This window comes from Lepidochelys kempii, chromosome 1 (assembly GCF_965140285.1).
Source record: "Lepidochelys kempii isolate rLepKem1 chromosome 1, rLepKem1.hap1, whole genome shotgun sequence".
Classification (NCBI taxonomy): Eukaryota; Metazoa; Chordata; order Testudines; family Cheloniidae; genus Lepidochelys; species Lepidochelys kempii.
Window position 1 is genome coordinate 325,671,451 of NC_136380.1, and position 19,509 is coordinate 325,690,959.

Below are 19,509 nucleotides of genomic sequence, written 5' to 3' on the forward strand. Positions count from 1 at the left end.
CTGCATTGATCTCTACATTGTCGAACGCCTTTTCATAGTCAACGAAGACAATGCATAAAGGGAATTTGTATTCCCTTGAGTGCTCCAATAGCTGGTTTATAGTGAAAATATGGTCCAATCTGCTGAAATTCCTTTGAAAGCCTGCCTCCTCTCTCAGCTGCTGCTCGTCCAGACTCTTAGAGTTGGTTTGTTATTATTTTGGTGAATAGCTTGTAGACATGTGAGAGCAGGCACATTGGACGATAGTTCTTTAGACCTTCATAATCACCCTTCTTGTACAACAAAATGGTGTTGGACTCCTTCCAGCTGGATAGTATCTTCTGCATTTCCAAGAAATGGATAAACCTCTGAGCAAGAGTTTTCCAGAGATCTTGGCCTCCAGCTCTTATCATTTCTAATGGACTACTTATTTAAATAAAATAAACAGGATTTGGCCTGGATGTCTTGTGGTATTTTAAACAGAAAATTGAAAAGGCAGACACATTAATTCAAATTCACCCACACATCTGCAAAATTAACTATAATACATCTCAAATGCTTTTTTAAATTAAATTTTAAATTAATCTCATATGACCATCCACAAATTCTCTGAAAATGATATGCATTTAAAAATATGAATATATTTTTACATGTCAGACTAATGAAGCTGTCATGGACTGTCAAATCAAAGATGCAAACATTTAAAAATGTGTTTTCATGATACAGTAGAATGACTTAGGGCAACTTCTTCCACATTCATGTGGTCATAAGAGATATTTCAAAATGTGCAACAAAATTGTGATATGTGGGTCTAAATTAAATCCACAAAAGCAATGAAACTCATAGTTAAGGTGCAGGTTTGGGCTATAATGGTATGCAGGCCATATGGGAGCAGTGGTGCTGGAACTATTTTTATAGTGGGGGGGTGGAGATCATGTATTTGGGTTGTTATTACTACTTCAAGCCATGGGGTGTGTCAGCACCCTAAGCACCTCTAGTTCCAGCACCTATGTATGTGGGATTCTTTCCTGGGAAGCAGTGACTCTCAGTAAGATTTGTGGGTCATGGTGGATAGTAGCTGAACATGAGCTCCCAGTGCGACGCTTAGCCAAAAGAGCTAATGCAATCCTGGGATGCATAAAGAGGGAATCTCAAGTAGCAGTAGAGGTTATTTTACCTCTATATTTGGCACTGGTGTGACCACTGCTGGAATACTGTGTTCAGTTCTGGTGCTTACAATTCAAGAAGGATGTTGATCAATTGGAGAGGGTTCAGAGAAGAGCCACGAGAATGATTAAAAGATTAGAAAACATGCCTTACAGTGACAGACTCAAACAGCTCAATCTATTTAGCTTAATAAAGAGAAGTTTAAGGGAGGACTTGATTATACTATATAATATTACACTGATCAAATGTTAAATAATGGGCTCTTGAGTCTAGCCAAGAAAAGTACAACATGATCCAGTGTCTGGAAGTTGAAGCTAGACAAATTCACACTGGAAATAAGATGTAAATTCTTAACAATGAAAGTAATTAACCATTGGAACAATTTACCAAGGGTCATGATAGATTCTCCATCACTGACAATTTTTAAATCAAGATCGGATGTTTTTCTAAAAGATATCCTCTACGAATTATTTTTGGGGAAGTTCTGTGTCCTGTGGTACTCAGGAGGTCAGACTAGATGATCATAGTGGTCCTTTCTGGCCTTGGAATCTATTTATCTGTTTTCCCCTTGATGACCACCCTAGAGAAAAGGATGGTTCAGCAGTTAAGGTGCTAGTCTGAGACTGAGGAGACTTGTTTTCAATGCCCTGCTCTGCCATAGACTTCCTGTGAGAGCATGGGCAAGTCACTTAATCTCTCTGGGCTAGATTCACAAAGGTACTTAGGCAACTCACTGCCTTTTTAGGTGCCTGAGTCCAACACTTAGGCACAACTGACATTCACAAAACCACTGCACAGCTGCCAGCTAACCCCACAGGGTTATTTAGGGGATTAAATAAATTAAATGGGGATTTAGGCACCAAAATTTCTGCTGGTGGGTGTGGTCAAAGCTGCCTAAATCCTGACACTGCTCAGTGTCTGATGGAACAGATATAGAATTGTCTTAACTGCGTTTTGGAGATTCTGCATGCTATATTTGCCATTTTATTTTCTGGTTATATTTTACTTCTCTTTTAATAGAAAAGGCAATACATAGTTATTAATGAAAACTGATTTCTGTCCATGTTGCCGTAATAGTTAGGATGTTTTAAACTTTTATTTCTTAATTATTGAAATAGCAAACACCTTTGTGAAATGCATATTTGCAAATATGTTAGTTAAATGCAATGCTCCCAACATGAGGCCTAATATCATTGTTATGCAAATGGTAAAATGCTTTATGGATCAACATGTAATCTAACAACTTTGCTAAACTAGTGTGAGAAGCCATTAAGTACAGAATATGTATACTAATGTGGAATTAATTAATTATTGGCAGTGCACAAGCAAACCTTCAACCAACTCCAGAAGACAAGAATCATTCCTCCAAAGTCAATAATTTTTAATTATTTAAGCTAAAGGCTTTGTAAGAGTTCTTTAATTAAAAGACTTCTCTGAGAACTACAAACTTTTGTATAAAGAACAGGAGGATTGAGACTTTTTGAAAATAAAATTTCATTTCCTGTCAGACTCTAATATTAAAAATTGAGAGAATATTGCAGAGACTGGACTAAATAAAAAGAAACTTGAAATTAACTTTATTAGTTATCTGGATCTTTTCTGCCACAAGAAGAACAAAGCAGTTAAAGAAATGTTGCATATTATCAAACAGACTGCAGTTCAGGAACTTAATGTGTCACCTAAGCAAACCCCAAAGGCATAAAGCCAATGAAAGTGTGACAGCAACTAACTTGGAATCTAAACAAGCCTGAAAAAGGTGCCACAAGTCCTCCTTTTCTTTTTGCGGATACAGACTAACACGGCTGCTACTCTAAAACCTGTCATTATGAAAGAGGTGTGTTTTCCTATAATTTCATTAAAATAAGAAGGAGAAGGGTACAAAAACTCTGAAGTGAGCACCACTCACACACAACTTCTGCTACCCTGCTCAGAAACAGCACTTCACAAGCAGATAAAAAAAAAAACAGAGAAAACTCAAAAAGAAATCAATCCAAGAACTTCCCTAAGACTTCAATATGCATTAGTGAGAGGAAGTTAACTGAGACACTACCAAAGGATTAGATTTAAAACTCTTGTAATGATTTTGCTGGAATATTGAAATGTTCTTGTAATTTATTGAAATGTTCTTGTAATTTAAGACTAACAGTTTCTCTTGTTGATCACCATGTAGACCACGAATTCCTAGAGAGGAGACTCAAGCTAAACACTGGTAAGCAGAGAAATAGTGGGATGTAACTAAGGACTTGGCTACACTTGTGAATTACAGCATAATAAAGGAGCCCTGGGTGCACAAGCTCACTACCCATCCACACTGGCAAGGCACGTAGAGCACTCTGACTCTGCGGCTACAGTGCTGCTGGTACTCCATCTCGGCGAATGGAATAACATTTGCTGCGCCCCCGCTGGAGCGCCACAGCACCAGTGTGAACGAGGTGTTGCTTTACTGTGCTCTAATCAGCCTCTGGAAACGTCCCATAATACCCTTAAGTCAAGTGGCCACTTTTGTCATTGTTTTGGAATCACTGCAGGAATGTGGAAATGCCCTTTGAAAACTCCATTTCTGACAGCCGGCTGCTTACCTGCTCTGAGACAAAGCAAGCCATTAGTGTGGAATGCTGTGTGAGAGAGAGAGGCGGGGGGGGAGGAGGGGGGAAGAAGGGGGTCTGCTGCTGTCTGAACTTACAAGACAGCATGCTGACATGCTCTCAGCCCCCCAAAAACCCACTCTCTCTCCCACCACATACACACAACACACTCCCTGTCTCACTCTACCCCACCCCACCCCATTTGAAAAGCATGTTGCAGTCATTTGCATGCTGGGATAGCTGCCCACAGTGCACCGCTCCTAATGCCGCTGAAAGTACTGCAAATGTGGCCACGCCAGTGCGCTCGAAGCTGTCAGTATGGACAGACTGCAGCACTTTCCCTACTGCGCTCTCCGAAGGCTGGTTTAACTCAAAGCCCTCTACAACTGCAAGCGTAGCCATGCCCAAAATTTAAGATTCCTAATATTCATAATTGGCCTGTATTAAGACAGCTCCCTAAATGGTTTCTTTTAAGTAACTTTCTATGAAATCAAAGAAGATATTTAAGTATGGAATTAAGATTGGTTACTTAGCGCAACTATAAACTGTTTAGGTTATTATTAACAACTACACCATCTTCATTTGCCCTTAAACAAATTATTTTTCCCCTATATAAACAATTTTAAGTATCTAATAAGATATTAAAACCAAATTCACAATAATTTTGGAAAATAGCATACTTTGGTCTTTACTTGTCAAGATGAAAGCACCCTCAGAGGTATTCACTCTCAGGGATGCAATCTCTGTTAAAAGCTCTCCATGGAGACAAAGAAGAGATTGTAATAGAAGCAACCAATTTATTGTCTGTGTTCAGACATTTGTATTGTTTCGTCTAATGTTCTCTTTTCCTTTCTTTAACAATAAAATAGCCATGTTTAATAACTGTGATTATTTTACTTGGTCTTTATCATGATGCCCCTAAGGTATGTAAAAGAACCCGTCACCAAATAGTCGGAGCTACACTCTTGAGCTGGCACTAAGAAAAAACACTGGCTATGGCTACACTAATGCTTAGGTCAATATAAGTTATGTTGCTCAGGGGTGTCAATTAGCCACCCCCCTGCACCACATAACTTATGCCGACATAAATGCTGGTGTTGACATTTTGCTACGTCAGCGGGAGAGCTCCTCCTGCTGACATAGCTACTGCCACTCACGGGGGGGGCGAGTAATTAAGCTGACAGGAGAGCTCTCTCCCGTCAACTTAGACCAGCTGCACTACAGAGCATACAGCGGCACAGCTGCATCAGTGCAGCTGCACTACTGTAAGCTCTCTAGTGTAGCCATAGCCTCAGTAACAGCTGGCCTACCACTCTTCTCTCTCTAAACTAAACATCTTTATTAATTTAAAACTACCCTTTTCCTTCCTAGAAGAACATATTATGGCATAACGCCATACTAAATTTTGTTTTAAAATGCAAGCTATTGCTCACCACACAAAAAACTTCATCAACTTAGAAAGAAGGTTACACAATAAAGACAATACTAACATTGAGACCAACAGGACTTCACGCATTACCATTCGAACACGTTAAGGGTGCATCTACACTGAATGCTTCTTTTGGCAACGCGTGGTGTACATAACCCTATAGCTCCCCTAGCTTGGGTATACATAGCAGTGTAGACCATGAGGCATGACTTAGGTGAGTAAAGACACACCTGAAAAGCGTGGGTATGTACTCAAGTACAAACCCACACGGCTCCCTACTTGCCCAAGCAATGACTCCTCATCTACACTGCTATTTTTAGCAGTTTCATGTCCCACTGCCTCCCTACTGCTGCAGCCTTTTCTTGCCACAGGAACACACTCCAGCAGCAGAGAAACCTCTCACGGGGGGGAAGCAATGGGGAAAGGCTCCGTCAGCTCTGCATTGCTGGAGCCTTTCCCCGCCACGGTGAAGACTTCAGCAGTGGAGAAAGGCTCTCCCAGCTCCTTGCTGCTGGAGCCCTCCCCTTCAGCAGGGAGAGGCTCTGGCAGCAGAAAAGGCTCTGGTGGGGGAAGGCAACAGGGAAATCCTGAGCCCTTCACCACGCCCTCCCCCACCAGAGCCTTTCCATGCTGTGGTGAAAGGCTCCAGAAGCATGGAGCTGCTGAAGCCTTTCCCTGCTGCCTTCCCTCTGCTGGAGCCTTTCACTGACTGCAGAGTGGATGTGGTATGCTTTTCACTGTGGTGTGTTGCTGCACGTGCACTGCATGCTGCCACCAGTGGTGTGTAATGTACTGCAGAATGTACAACTTAAATAGCCTTTCAACTCCAACACGTAGTCATCTACATTACACTCATCCAATTACTCACACACACAACCTTAACTCCAACCTAAGCTACATTAAGATACACTGCCTAAAGAATAAACAACGAGGAGTCCTTGTGGCACCTTAGAGACTAACAAATTTATTTGGGCATAAGCTTTTGTGGGCTAAAACCCACTTCATCAGACAAATTTGTAGTGGTAAAGTCAATAATGTGTTAATTGTACATGAAAGAGCATGAGATTGAAGTTAAAGAGAACTGAAAAACTTCAGGTCACCTTTTACTATGCACTACTGAGAAGTTCATTGCTTTAAAAAACAAGTTTCCTTCTCCCCCACCACAGAAAAGAAGTAATTCAATAGGTTTGTTTATAAACTATTTTGTCTTGGGACATCTAACACAAGTAAAACCATGTCAATTCCTAGCCAAAAGTAAATATAAAAGTACAGTTTCCGGAACAAGTGCGTATATGTCCTTGGCTTCGCTTTTAAATTTTTGAAATGAAACATGTTTCTATTGTGACCTATTGTATCTTTCTAAAATCAAATATTTTTATACAGCAGCAACCAGACTGATTTTAGTCTTCAAGTGTATTAGTTACACATGGTAATGCCTAAAGTTTTGTAAATGTTATAGCAATTATGTTTATACTCCTTTTAGAAGAGCCATGTTTTCATGTAATCTTTGACCTGAATATTTTCATTTAAACTCTGACAACAAAATAGTTACACAACAGAAACAGGGTGAGTTCATTTCACATTACTTGAGATATACAAACTCCTAAAACAGAGCAATTCCCAGTAGCTGCAGAGTGCTTTGTAGTTATCTAACACAATGGCAACATGAACTACCAGGTTTCAAGAAAATTGTTTGTCTGCCTTATCTATTTTGTTTCAGCTACAGTCATCTTAGGTGTTACTGTAATAATAAATGATATATTTTCAGACAGAAGTGTGATTTTAAACTAACAGTCTTTAATGATCCACTTCAGATTCTGGAACAGAAAAGCCCTTCTACAATTAGCTATCAAATGGGAATTACAGAATGCCATACATCTTGCACCTGTATACCAGGAATAGAGGATCCAAGATTCTGATACAGTAGAACCTCAAATTTACAAACACCAGAGTTATGAACTGACCAGTCAACCACACATCTCATTTGGAACCAGAAGTACACAATCAAGCAGCAGCAGCAGAGACAAAAGAAATGAAAAAGCAAATACAGCTCAGTACTGTGTTAAATGTAAACTACTAAAAAATAAAGGGAAAGCAGCATTTTTCTTCTGCACAATCAAGTTCCAAAGCTGTATTAAGTGAATGTTCAGTTGTAAACTTTTGAAAGAACAACCATAACATTTTGTTCAGAGTTACAAACAACCTCCATTCCCAAGGTGTTCGTAACTCTGAGGTTTTAAGGTACTCAAAAGTTCTTCTACCTCCTTTTTTCTGTATTTGCACATCACAAATTAATGCTGCTCGAAGCAATCATGTGCTTTTCTGGATATTACTGCTCTTTGCAGTGGTAGCATTTGCCATTTCTAGCACTGCATCTATTGACTCTTCCCACTAGGCCCCAGAACACCATTTGTACTGATGTTATCACAGCATTCCACTGAGCCAGTGCGGATTTTTAAGTTGTGATGTTTTTAAAAGGAATATCAATATGTGTCAATTTGTATGTGCTATGCAGTAGCTGTGTATTCCTAAGTTTTAGTCATGTTGGTTGTACACACGCATTTTCGTAATGTCCAGAGATAATAAAATATGAAAATATTTCAGCCTCAATCTAAAAGGCATTTTGGGTGAATGATTAATAGCAAGGCACTAGACCAATGTACATGGCAGAGGGGCATTGCTGGCACATGATGGCATATATCACATTGGGAGATGTGCAGGTGAACGAGCCCCAGATGGTGTGGCTGCTGCAGTTTCCACGGTATGCATCCGATGAAGTGAGCTGTAGCTCACGAAAGCTCATGCTCAAATAAATTGGTTAGTCTCTAAGGTGCCACAAGTACTCCTTTTCTTTTTGCAAACACAGACTAACACGGCTGTTACTCTGAAACCTGTCATTATGTGGACAAAGTTGACAACGGGCTTTGTTGCAAGGATAGGTTCCTGAGTTAGTGTTTTTGTTGTGTGGTGTGTGGTTGCTGGTGAGTATTTGCTTCAGGTTGGGAGGCTGTCTGTAAGTAAGGACTGGCCTGTCTCCCAAGATCTGTGAGAGTGAGGGATCATCCTTCAGGATAGGTTGTAGATCCTTGATGATGCGCTGGAGAGGTTTTAGTTGGGGGCTGAAGGTGATGGCTAGTGGTGTTCTGTTATTTTCTTTGTTGGGCCTGTCCTGTAGTAGGTGACTTCTGGCTCCTTCAATCTGTTTTTTCACTTCAGCAGGTGGGTATTGTAGTTTTAAGAATGCTTGATAGAGATCTTGTAGGTGTTTGTCTCTGTCTGAGGGATTGGAGCAAATGCAGTTGTATCGCAGAGCTTGGCTGTAGACAATGGATCGTGTGATGTGGTCTGCATGAAAGCTGGAGGCACGTAGATAAGTATACCGGTCAGTAGGTTTCCAGTATAGGGTGGTGTTTATGTGACCATCGCTTATTAGCACTGTAGTGTCCAGAAAGTGGATCTCTTGTGTGGACTGGTCCAGGCTGAGGTTGATGGTGGGATGGAAATTGTTGAAATCATGGTGGAATTCCTCAAGCGTTTCTTTTCCATGGGTCCAGATGAAGATGTCATCACTGTAGCGCAAGTAGAGTAGGGGCGTTAGGGGACGAGAGCTGAGGAAGCGTTGTTCTAAGTGAGCCATAAAAATGTTGGCATGCTGTGGAGCCATGTGGGTACCCATAGCATATTTTAACAAAACAAGCATATGAATTTTTGAATGTAGTTAAACATTCATGTTTTTTAAAATCAGGTTTATTTTTGTTAAAATTGTTTTTAACTAAAATAGTTAATGAAATATATTTAAAAAAAACCAAAATTTTAACAAAAACTGGTTAGTTTCTAAGATGCCACAAGGACTCCTCGTTTTTTTTATGATTACAGTAACTTACATGCTATTTCCCTTTTAACCCAGCATTGCTAGCCAAATTAAGTGCAAGAACTCTAGACTCATCACTAACATTTACCTCAAATTCTAGTTCTATTTACTGTAAATATTAATATCATTAAGCACAGCAATCTAAGATGCAAACACACAAGTGAAAAGTACTTAATGTTATTAATGCATGTTTATGAACATTTCACCTCCAATCATCAATAGGCTTTTTGCCTTATTGTTTTCCAAAATACATTAGGAGTTTGGCACACTGTAGGACTTTGGCATATTGTAAAATACGTAAAGAGATTCAGAATTTCTCTGCTTTTTCATTCTTGATCATTTTCTCCTTTTACTTGTAATCTCTAGAATCCTCTGTGGTGCAGTGATAATGGGATGACTTGCATCCAATATGGGGGAAATAAATGTAAGTCTGCTGTCACATATACACAGCCCTGGCAGAGCTCCCCCTGGCTGGGCACTCACCAGGCTGTTGCATTTGGGGCCTGCCTTGCTGGGTTATGTGTGCTTTTTAAGCTTCTTGAGTCTGAACAGAGTCACAGCACTAGCCCCTGGAGCACTCTCGGAGTTCAGATCCTCTGTCTACCAGCTTCCCCCTCCCTCCCTGCTGAGAGCGGAAACTCTGTGTTCCAACTACTTAGGCCCTCAGATTCCCCAGTAGCTTACACACAACGTTTCCCAGTGTTCCACCTTGTGGGTACTCTGGGTTCACAGTTTAACTCTTCAGACACAAGAGCGCAAAAGCAAACACACCAATAGACTGCACAGGATTCTAAAGCAAGTTACTCTTTACTTAGCAGCACATGAAATACACAGGTATAGACAAAATAATAAACACACCTATATGCAAGTCCCTGCTTCAGTTTCCTCACTACTCTAGAGCATTCTTTGGGCTTTGGAAAGAGTCCTTTGAAAAGTCCAGGTTTCCCCTCCTGTAAATGACTGCTCTTCAGAATCATGGCATCTCTCTCTCCTGCTGCTCCAGCTTAGCTTGCTTCCTTTCACCTTGGCCAGTCCTGCAGTTAAACAGGGCCCCCCTGCTATGAAAGCCTGCCCTTCTCTCCTGCCCAAAGCAATCTCTCTCTTGCTCTGAGAGTCCCTCAGGTTTGCATGTCTCACTTCCAACAGATGGTTTCTTTGTTCTGCTGCTAGGAATTTTTTATCTCCACTCCCCACAGAAAAGTTGAAGGGCCTAGCTTCTCCCAGGTTAAGCCAACCCACTGTCCCAAAATGTTTCCACCTGAACAGGTAATCACTTGAGGTCTAAAGACCAACCATTGTACCTGGTCTGATAGATACATACTATAGCCCCTCTCAGCAAATGGTGGATTCCCACATTCTCCGCCATTGAAAAAATACACCTATGTCATAAAATCAACCAGAATTCATAAGTGGTACATAGACAGATTTCCAAACTCATCATGGCTGCTGTACAATTCACTTTGCAGAAGAAGGTGTTATGCAGTGAGCCCTGTATTTTATCCCTGAAGACTCCAGACATCTTTGTAATTTCAGTCTACATCCTATTTGATCTTAGATTTCATGCTTTCCTGCACTATGTAGCATAATTTGAATTACTGAATGAATAGATGTTTTGGATGTCTGACTAATGACACATTATTGATGGAGCCACAGAATAATACAATGCTTTGCAATACAATGCTCATCTGGGATCGTGGAGAAATGAGAAGCAGCATAGACACCAGACCCTGTATGGGTTAATAGGTATCTGCAGTATAGCTATATGCTTTTAGGGTCACTACTTGCAGCAGTGCCTAAAGTCTCAGAATTCACAAGGATTTGACTGTGTGCAGGGAGCTGGCTTAAGGAGGATGCTCACTGAGAGGCTTCATAGAATAGAGCGCGGTCATGTTTTTGTATGACAGACCTGAGGTTTGCCTTTGAGGCAGAGCACTGCTGGCTGATAGCTTCGTCAGGCATCCAGTCCACTGGGGTTTACAAAAACTAGGACAGCACACTGCTTTCTGCAAAACCAACAGGGACAGGTCCTGAAAACAGGGACTTGCCTAGTTTTCAAGGACAAATTGTTATTCTGTTTTGTTATAAAAACTAATATTGTGTTGTTCATTCATATAAATGCACAGTGGAGTGTAAACACAGGGAACCAGCGAGTGCGGAATTTTTTTAGAAGGGTGGTACAAGAGTCAGTAATTTAAAAAAAAAAAAAAAAAAAAAAGACTTGCTAAAACTTTCCTAACAAAGAAATATATTTTCTCTGTAATATATTTGGTACATACAAGATACTTAGTGGCGTGGTGTAACATAAATGTTAGTACTGGCACTTGTTTGTTCATTGCCACTCAGAAATAGCACAGTCAACCCATGCTTATGCCACCAATATCTTTCTACTACATTATCAAGTGTTCCATAAACATAAGTATATACACACACAAACATATATATATACACACACAGCAGATGGCCCTGATAGCACTGCCTATTAGTAAGGTTACTGACACTTCCCATTGTAAGACCCTATTTTCAGTTGCTTATAACTTTGCTAACCTTTAGGGCTAAAATTTTCCATGCTAGATATCTGCCTCAGACTGAATTTTTTCTGGAAAATTTCAGCAAAGACAACTCAGTTTTTATTAAGAGCCAGGCCAAAGAATAATATGTTTTGATCATGTTAAACAAATCTGTTAACCATTTATTTGAAAACCTCTACCACCCTCATGCTTTGCAGCAGGGACTTAAAATTTGGCAAGGTGGTAGCCATTGTGTCAGGGGTGTGCCTTTTGCTATCCCTGTGAAAATCTACCCAAATTTGACTAAGTTATAAGCCTTTGGGGGAGAGGGAATCACAATTCACACCTGCTCAGAGACTTGCTAGAGATTCAGAGTTTAATTCGCCAAAGATTCCACCGATGTTGAGCATGATCCAGCCTAGGAATGAGCAGGATGTCCTGTGCAATTGCAGTTCCCAGCTGCTCCAAGCCATTGCATGTCCAGGCACCAGAATTGAGAGTAGGGATCTTTTCTTTCCTGTTCTCTCAGTATCCCCCAGGACCACTGACATCAACTCCATGGGTGTTTGGGGGCTCAAGCACCCACGGAAAAAAAATAGGGGGTGCTCAGCACCCACCAGCCAAAGCTGTTTGGCAGGGCCACCGATCAGCTGTTCATTGGCTGGCAGGAGGCACTCGGGGGAGGCTGGAGAACAGTGAGGGGCAGGCAGACAAGGGCCTCGGGGGAGGAGGCAGAGCAGGGGCGGGAAGAGACAGAGCAAGGGCGTGGCCTCGGAAGATGGGGCAGAGTGGGGGTGGGAAGTGGCTGACCAACAGTGGGGCCTTGGGGAAGGGGCGGAGTGGGGGCATGGCCACAGGGTGGAGCAGGAGTTGAGCACCCACCCGGAAAAATAAATGTCAGCGCCTGTGCCCATGACAACATCCAGGCAGTTGCCTTAAGGTTTGTACAGGCAGGGCTTAGCCCAATGGAGTCCTACCCTGGCCTGAATGGAGCCTGTAGATATCACTATAATTATTTAAGTTAAAAATGTAAGTTTACACCAGTATTCTGTAACTACTTTGGGAACTGAAACTGTTTATTTAAAAATAATTGATTTCAACAGACTAGGTGGCTCAGTAAGTTGGTAATAGGCTACTGCGCTTTTCACCTCTAGGTCACCAGTTCAAATTTAGTTCACCGTTGACAATGACTGAAAGACATTACTTTCTGATGTTTGTTCAATGGCCTTCAGGAAATGAGCTTTAACAAGCACTAAATTCAATTAAACTATATACAGAAATACATATTTCACCATTTGTATGTATTAGCATTTTCCTAGATTTATGGTTTACTCTAACAAAATTCAGAAATCTTTCTACATGGTTCTCAATTTGATAATTAAATATCATTATGATTATCTACCTAAAGATTGTTGTTTTGTTTACACTACCCCCTTGATTATACTGACTCATGCCTACTAATATAACTACTAGGTTATATCTGCATAACAGACCTGAAGCAATTTTTGCAACCAAATTGCTCTGTTTTGAAGTTTTAATAAACACGAAAATACCTCCTTAACCACTTCTAGAAGCTAAACAAAAAGGTGACATAATTCAGTGCTTTATGATGTCAGTTTTACAAACAGTAATATCGTAAAGGAAACAGAATATCACATTTGAGTTTCAGGTATCCCATTTTCAACACTGACCTGAAAACTAATTAAATGCCTTTATTATTATAGTTCTCAGACTTTTCACATGTGTAAATGTTCAGAAATAGTCAAAAAAGAGAAAACCTGAAACAGATTTTAATTTTACTGATTTCGAACTAATTTATCACACTGTGCCATACAAGGTGACTTGGCAATACTAATATTTGGACTTGTTCAAGATTTATACCAAGTTTTGTCTGAAACTCAGAATTCCCAGATAAAACAGTGCAATAGCATCTCTAGGAACACAATGCATTTTAAAAAATAATTTAGAATGGATAAAGCGATCAGAACTGAAAGGAGTGTCTTTCATGTGACATTGTAAGGTACAGTACAAATGTTTAACTGGCACAGTGTTTTATTTTGTTATTGTTTGGACATAGAGGGTGGACATAACTAAAACATATAAATGTATTTTATAGTTCACATTTGCAGGGACAGTGTTCATAGCAACATATGCAAATAAGAGATATGCAGATGCAAAGTCAGCCTTGAAAGAAAAATATCCAAACAGAAGAATTTTTCCTGTTCAAATACCTCAGTAAATTATCCCAAAGGACTACATAATATTGAGTGGTATATATAACTCATGTAAATTGCGTTACTAAGAAAGCAACAACAGTGGCTCTAGAAATATCTGTAGAAAATCACATTAAGGTTGGGTTGAATATGAACTTTCGCTATAGCTGTAAGTAAATATTTAACAACTGCTGCTATAAATTATGCAAGTCATTTTCCACCAAAATAAGGTTCATAATGGCATTGGCACTTCAGAACAATTCAGAGAGAGAATAAAAATGGTAAACATTTGTAAAAGCCAACAACATTTACTGAAGAATTTAAACATTTCAACAGGCACATCATAACACATGATTTACTATGCATTTCAGTCTAAATAATCTGAGCAACGTATTAAAATAAAGACTCAATTATCCCTTAAATGTGGACAGAATTCTTTCTAATGTTACTGGGACTTACTCATATGCATTGATGGGAATTATATTTATATAGATATTTACTATAAAATCTAAAAATAATTTGCAAAGCAGCCAGTGTGCTCAGAAAGCAATTCTTCAAATATACTAAAGTTACTAGAATTCAGTTTAATGTTTTTATTACTTATTTTTTAAAGCAATCACATATACCTCAGATATCCATTCAAAATAAAGGTACCTATGGCACAAGCTGATCCACAACTTGCAAGGTAAGGCCCTTAAATTTCATTATTTTCAGTAACTAAGAAGGCCGGTCTAATGGACAGGGTACTGGACTTGGACTCAGGAGACCTGGATTCAGTTCCTGGATCAGCCACAGACTTATGTCTGACAGTGGGCAAATCTATCCTATTTCTCACTTCACCATTTATAACATGGGACAGCGCTTTCCTACCTCACAAGAGGCAAAATTAATTTTGCGAGGGCAAAATTAATTGACTGTGAGGTGTTCAAATTTAATAATTTTATTAAGATGACGCTGAAGTAAAAAGAAATTTTACAGAGTTTAAGCATAGAAGTTTCTGGTTATCAGGAATAAGGTACAGATTATCAAGGCGTGCAAAATTCGGTTTAGGAACAGGTGGCGTAAGGAATACATAATCTGCGATCTCCCCGATTGGGGGTAACACTACTATTAATGAGAGTCACATAGGTACCTAGATAGTTAGAAACATTTATTCAAAACAAGAAGTGGGGGACAATGGCAATTACGTGTTCTCAACACTGAAACAATGTTCAGTTTGAATTCCCAAATGAAAAAAGGAACATTGTCAACTTGACATTTATTTGATTTTTTTTTTTTAAAGCAGAACTTTCAGGTGTTACACCTACTCGAGTCCCCTGCAATTTTTGTCATTTTGCGATCAAATGTTCTTAGTTGTTTAAATATGTTTCTCCCCTCCTTCCTGTATGAAAGCCCCACACAAATAGGGGAAACAGACTAACTATACAAATAGGGATGCAAAAGGCAAAGGAAACAAACTGAAACAGACTGTTTCCTAATCATTTCTAGCATTAATAATCGAAGGTGCTACTTACAGAAGTGTAAAATATTCAAAAATAACTGATTTTAAGTTTATGTTTAAGACCATAAAACAGTTATTAAACTACAAATCCCTCTATGCATCCATTAGATACATGTGTAGATACATGTGTGCTATTCTGAAGGTACAGACATCTATGCTAAAAGTAAAACCTTCACAAAAAAAAGTTACACATAACCAGCCACTAACCATTTATTAGAATTCATTAATCCCTGCCTAGTGGTTCTCAATATATTTACATCCTGTGATCCCAAAACATTCATTGCTCCAGGCTTGGAATACTGATACAGATTATAAACCTTAGTACAAACTAGGCTTTAAAAAGACTCCAAAATATCATATATGCTTTGTTTTACAAAATTATTTTTACACATAATTAGTTAGTTAAATAATTCCTGATTCGTCTCTTTTTTAAGCAAAACTATTTACAATGACATTCTTCCTCTAAGACCACAAAACACTGAACATAAATAAAATGTTTTTATTGTTGTAGTGGATATCCACTACAATCCTTAGAAAGCTTCTTAAAATATCCTATAAATATTTACATGTGTAACACATAATAAATTCAAGCTACAATAAGTTTACCACCATAAATATAACATACAAGCAGTCCACTTTCCATGGATTAAACTAACAGACTTTTTAACATAGTAAGAGCCAGGTTTGACAGTCATGTTCGATAAGAAGAAATTAAGACATTTTAATTTTTCCCCATTATTATTCTGTCTCAGTTTGCAGATAGATACACTAACGGTTTTAGGATTTTTGCTCACCTCATAGATGACGTAATGGTTTCAGCAGAGTTCAAAACTATTACATAAATCCACAGTACCCACTCAATCACTACAAATTCTTATAAATTACAAACCCTATTTATGTAGGGGCAAAGATTACAAGGATGTTGAATATCTCAATGTGCAGCATAACTTTCCAATTTAGATGTAAATATTATTTAAGCTAATTTATTTTTTCCACCTCCTTAAATATCTGAATTTCAATGATAAAATGCATATAAAAACATTTCATTTATTGACAAAGCTAGCACAGCTCAGCTGGTAAACAGCAAGCTTTTGGATACGGTTATGCAAATACACCTTGAACTTGACCTGGAAGAACCAAAACTTCAGTGAACTAATGAGGTTCTTCACAAAACTGTCAATGATATCAAAGATATGTTTACGTTGTTTCCCTGTCCCCCACCGCCCCTCAAATCACCACCATCAATCTACCCTTTAGTTAGCTAGTTCACAGTATATAGTCTGGTTTCAGAGTAGCAGCCGTATTAGTCTGTATTCACAAAAAGAAAAGGAGTACCTGTGGCACCTTAGAGACTAACCAATTTATTTGAGCATAAGCTTTCGTGAGCATCCGATGAAGTGAGCTGTAGCTCAAGAAAGCTTATGCTCAAATAAATTGGTTAGTCTCTACGGTGCCACAAGTACTCCTTTTCTTTTTTAGTATATAGTCTGAGTGCTCTGCACCTTTTCAGAGACAGCTGCAGTTTGTCCCCTTGATAGATGCTTTGTCTCCTAATAAACCCTGTCAGCTACACAAAGAGAATGTTTAACTGTGGGTGGATAGGTATTAGCCTGTAGTGAAATGAAGTACTGCAACCATTCTCTGCTGTCCTCACAGCTATGCTTACTCCTTGGGCCTTCCTACTATGCAGGTAGTTTGAACGTAACTATTAAAAGGAAATAAGGTTTTAACCTCTGGTTGTCTACCTTATGGAACACCCATGAGCACATCTAAGTAAAATGCTTAATTAACTCAAGTGTATTTGTACAGCAAAATGTACTTGAGCACTGAAAGCACCAAAAGACTGATTATATCTTCCTGCCTATTCATAAGACAGAAATAGCAATATACTATTTGATTAACAATAAAATACAGATTTTGCCTTCCAATACCCCTACTACAAAGAAGAGATCATTAGTCCCTCTCTAAATGACATGTTTTCTCTTAGGCATAATGCAGGCCTATACATAATAAACAACATAAATATAAAATCTGGTGCAATGCTACACTTACATACACCATGCAGCATATCTGGTGGCTGGGAGACACCCATGTTATTAAAGTTAGGTTCGACAAGAAGAAAGTAAGCTAACCTTCAGTTGTCTGTCATTTTGTTTAAATACAGAAGGGGTGGAACTTGCCAATAGCAGTAACTTGACAGGATGCTTCTTTCTGTTCATTCTCCAGCCTTCTCGCCAGAAGACTCCCTACAACTTGCCTGTCCAGTTTCCTTTTTGAGCCAATCTTTTAAGGAAATTAATTTTTTTGTAGTCTTTAACATGGTACCGTTCAACAGCAATAAATAATACAATTGCGACCACATTCAGTATTTGCAGCCCCAGAAAGTGCCAGGAATACAACGAGGCTAAAGTAGGAAGGGACAGACAGGGCACCTGCCACAACAACTTTATGTGCTTTGACGAACAAAAGAAAAAACTTAGAGTACATCATGTCAGGGTTCATAAACTATGATTTCAAATGCAGTCCTGCTGCACCAGTGAGCTGGGATTCACTTAGTGCACCTTCTCTCTCTCTCCACTCACACATACACATCATCACCCCTAGCACACAAGGCTCAAGGCACACTAACAGTTGTCTCCTGAACCCTTTCCCTTGCTCTGCCCATCACTCATCCTCACAACCAGCAAGGGAGAAGTGCGCAAGGACGCTGGGCTTCATTCCCCCGCCCCACACCCCTCTTCAGGAGAAGGGGACCTGCATCTAGAAGCCAAGCAAGCTGAGCAACACATAGCCCTGTGAAACCAGAACTACTGGCACCCCCAGGCCGGAGCGTGGGGGCGGGCGGGGTCCCCCGGTCACTCCTCAAACACCACCTCCCCCCGGAGACCGCCGCCAGCTCCGCTTCCCCATGCCCCAGGCTGGGGGCCGGACACAGGCAGCCCTCCCGCTCCCCTCCGGCGTATCGAGAGGACTCAGCCCTTTCCCGCCTCACCTAGTCTCGGGGGGGCGCCCGGCTCTCCCCCGACCGCGGAGCCACCAGGGACCTCGCCCTTACCGGCGAATTGCTCCTCCTCGTCCCCGCTCTCCGAGTCGGTCTGCACGGGCTCCTCGGCGAAGCTGACCCCCCTGGCGGGGGCCCTGCGGGGCGGCAGGCTGCCCCTCTCCTGGCCCGGCGCGGGGGAGCCCCCTCCGGCGCCGCTCTCCGCCGCCTCCGCCTTGAGGCGCCCGAAGTACTGGAGGGCGAACTCCAGCAGGTCCCCGGGCTGGCTCCGCAGCACCTCCACGGTGAAGCCCTGCAGCAGCTCCGTCAGCCCCGCCGGGATGGAGATGCTCATGCCGGGGCCGGCCGGGGCGAGGCGAGGCGGCGGGAACGGGGGCCGGGGCGAGCCGGCGGGGAACTGCAGCGGCTGCAGGCCGGAGCAGGTGGGAGCCGCAGGGGTCCGAGCCCGCCCTGGCCGCCGAGGGTGCCGGGAGCCGCTCTCTGGGAGCCCGGGCGGCGGCGGCGGCGGCTGCTCTCGGCGCGGCGGCGGCCCCGGCGGTGACGGTACCATCCCCGCCCCCGCCTCCTCCCCAGCGCCGGGGGGGGCCTCGCACGCATGTGACCCGGGAAACCATGACAACCTCCCGCCAGGGACCGCGGAGCGCCGCGCCGCGTCGGCCGGGGCGGGCTGCGGGCTTCCCCAGGGCCCGGGCTCCGCGCGGCGGGCAGGGGGCTCACCCGGGGATGGGCGGAGAGGCGGGAAGTCAGGGTTTGCCCAGACCGGAGCGGTACCTAATCCCCGAGGAGACTGGGACAAAGGGCCTCAGCCTTTGCTCTCCCCCGGAGCTGGGCATGGGACACAGTGATGCAGGGGGGCTTACAGCCACGGGGGAGCCCTCCTCCTTGGGGCTTTAGGGGGTAGGTCTCACCTTCCACTCAAAGCACCAAGGAAAGGGAGGGGTTGTGCAGCTACTGGGGCAGGTGGCCTTTCCACCTTCCCTCTCTTAGTAAAGCCATGGCTATGCTCCAGGCTTTGGTCCATGCAAGTTAGGTCAGCAGGCAGCCACTGAACTTTGTATATTGCCCATGCACACTGGGCTGCTTATGTGGGGGGTGCTCCGGGTACTCACTGTAGTGCTTGTTTTAATAGTTTCAACTTAAATTGTGGTGCACCATGGGTAGGTATCCCAGCATGCCATGTGCCACCATCCAGCATAGTGCATTTGGGGAAATTTTTGCAATGTTTTGTGGATAGTAATGACTCACATGGTCTCCCA

General features: G+C 41.6%; 1 protein-coding gene and 1 long non-coding RNA gene across 3 annotated transcripts in view; one reads left to right on the forward strand and one right to left on the reverse strand.

Annotated features, from left to right (window-relative positions):
* PRKAR2B (protein kinase cAMP-dependent type II regulatory subunit beta) overlaps nt 1–18,790 on the reverse strand; it is a 147,132-nt gene extending 128,342 nt beyond the window's left edge. Inside the window, exon 1 of one of the 2 annotated variants that reach the window (XM_073328473.2) lies at nt 18,245–18,790. In XM_073328473.2, the coding sequence (XP_073184574.1) occupies nt 18,245–18,587 (343 nt within the window). In that variant the 5' untranslated portion in view covers nt 18,588–18,790. The remainder of the gene's footprint in view (nt 1–18,244) is intronic. The other variant, XM_073328474.2, reaches the window with a different exon arrangement.
* Nucleotides 18,105–19,509, forward strand: part of LOC140905338 (uncharacterized) — a 45,758-nt gene continuing 44,353 nt past the window's right edge. Inside the window, exon 1 of the long non-coding RNA XR_012156828.1 lies at nt 18,105–18,675. This is a non-coding gene — a long non-coding RNA (uncharacterized LOC140905338). The remainder of the gene's footprint in view (nt 18,676–19,509) is intronic.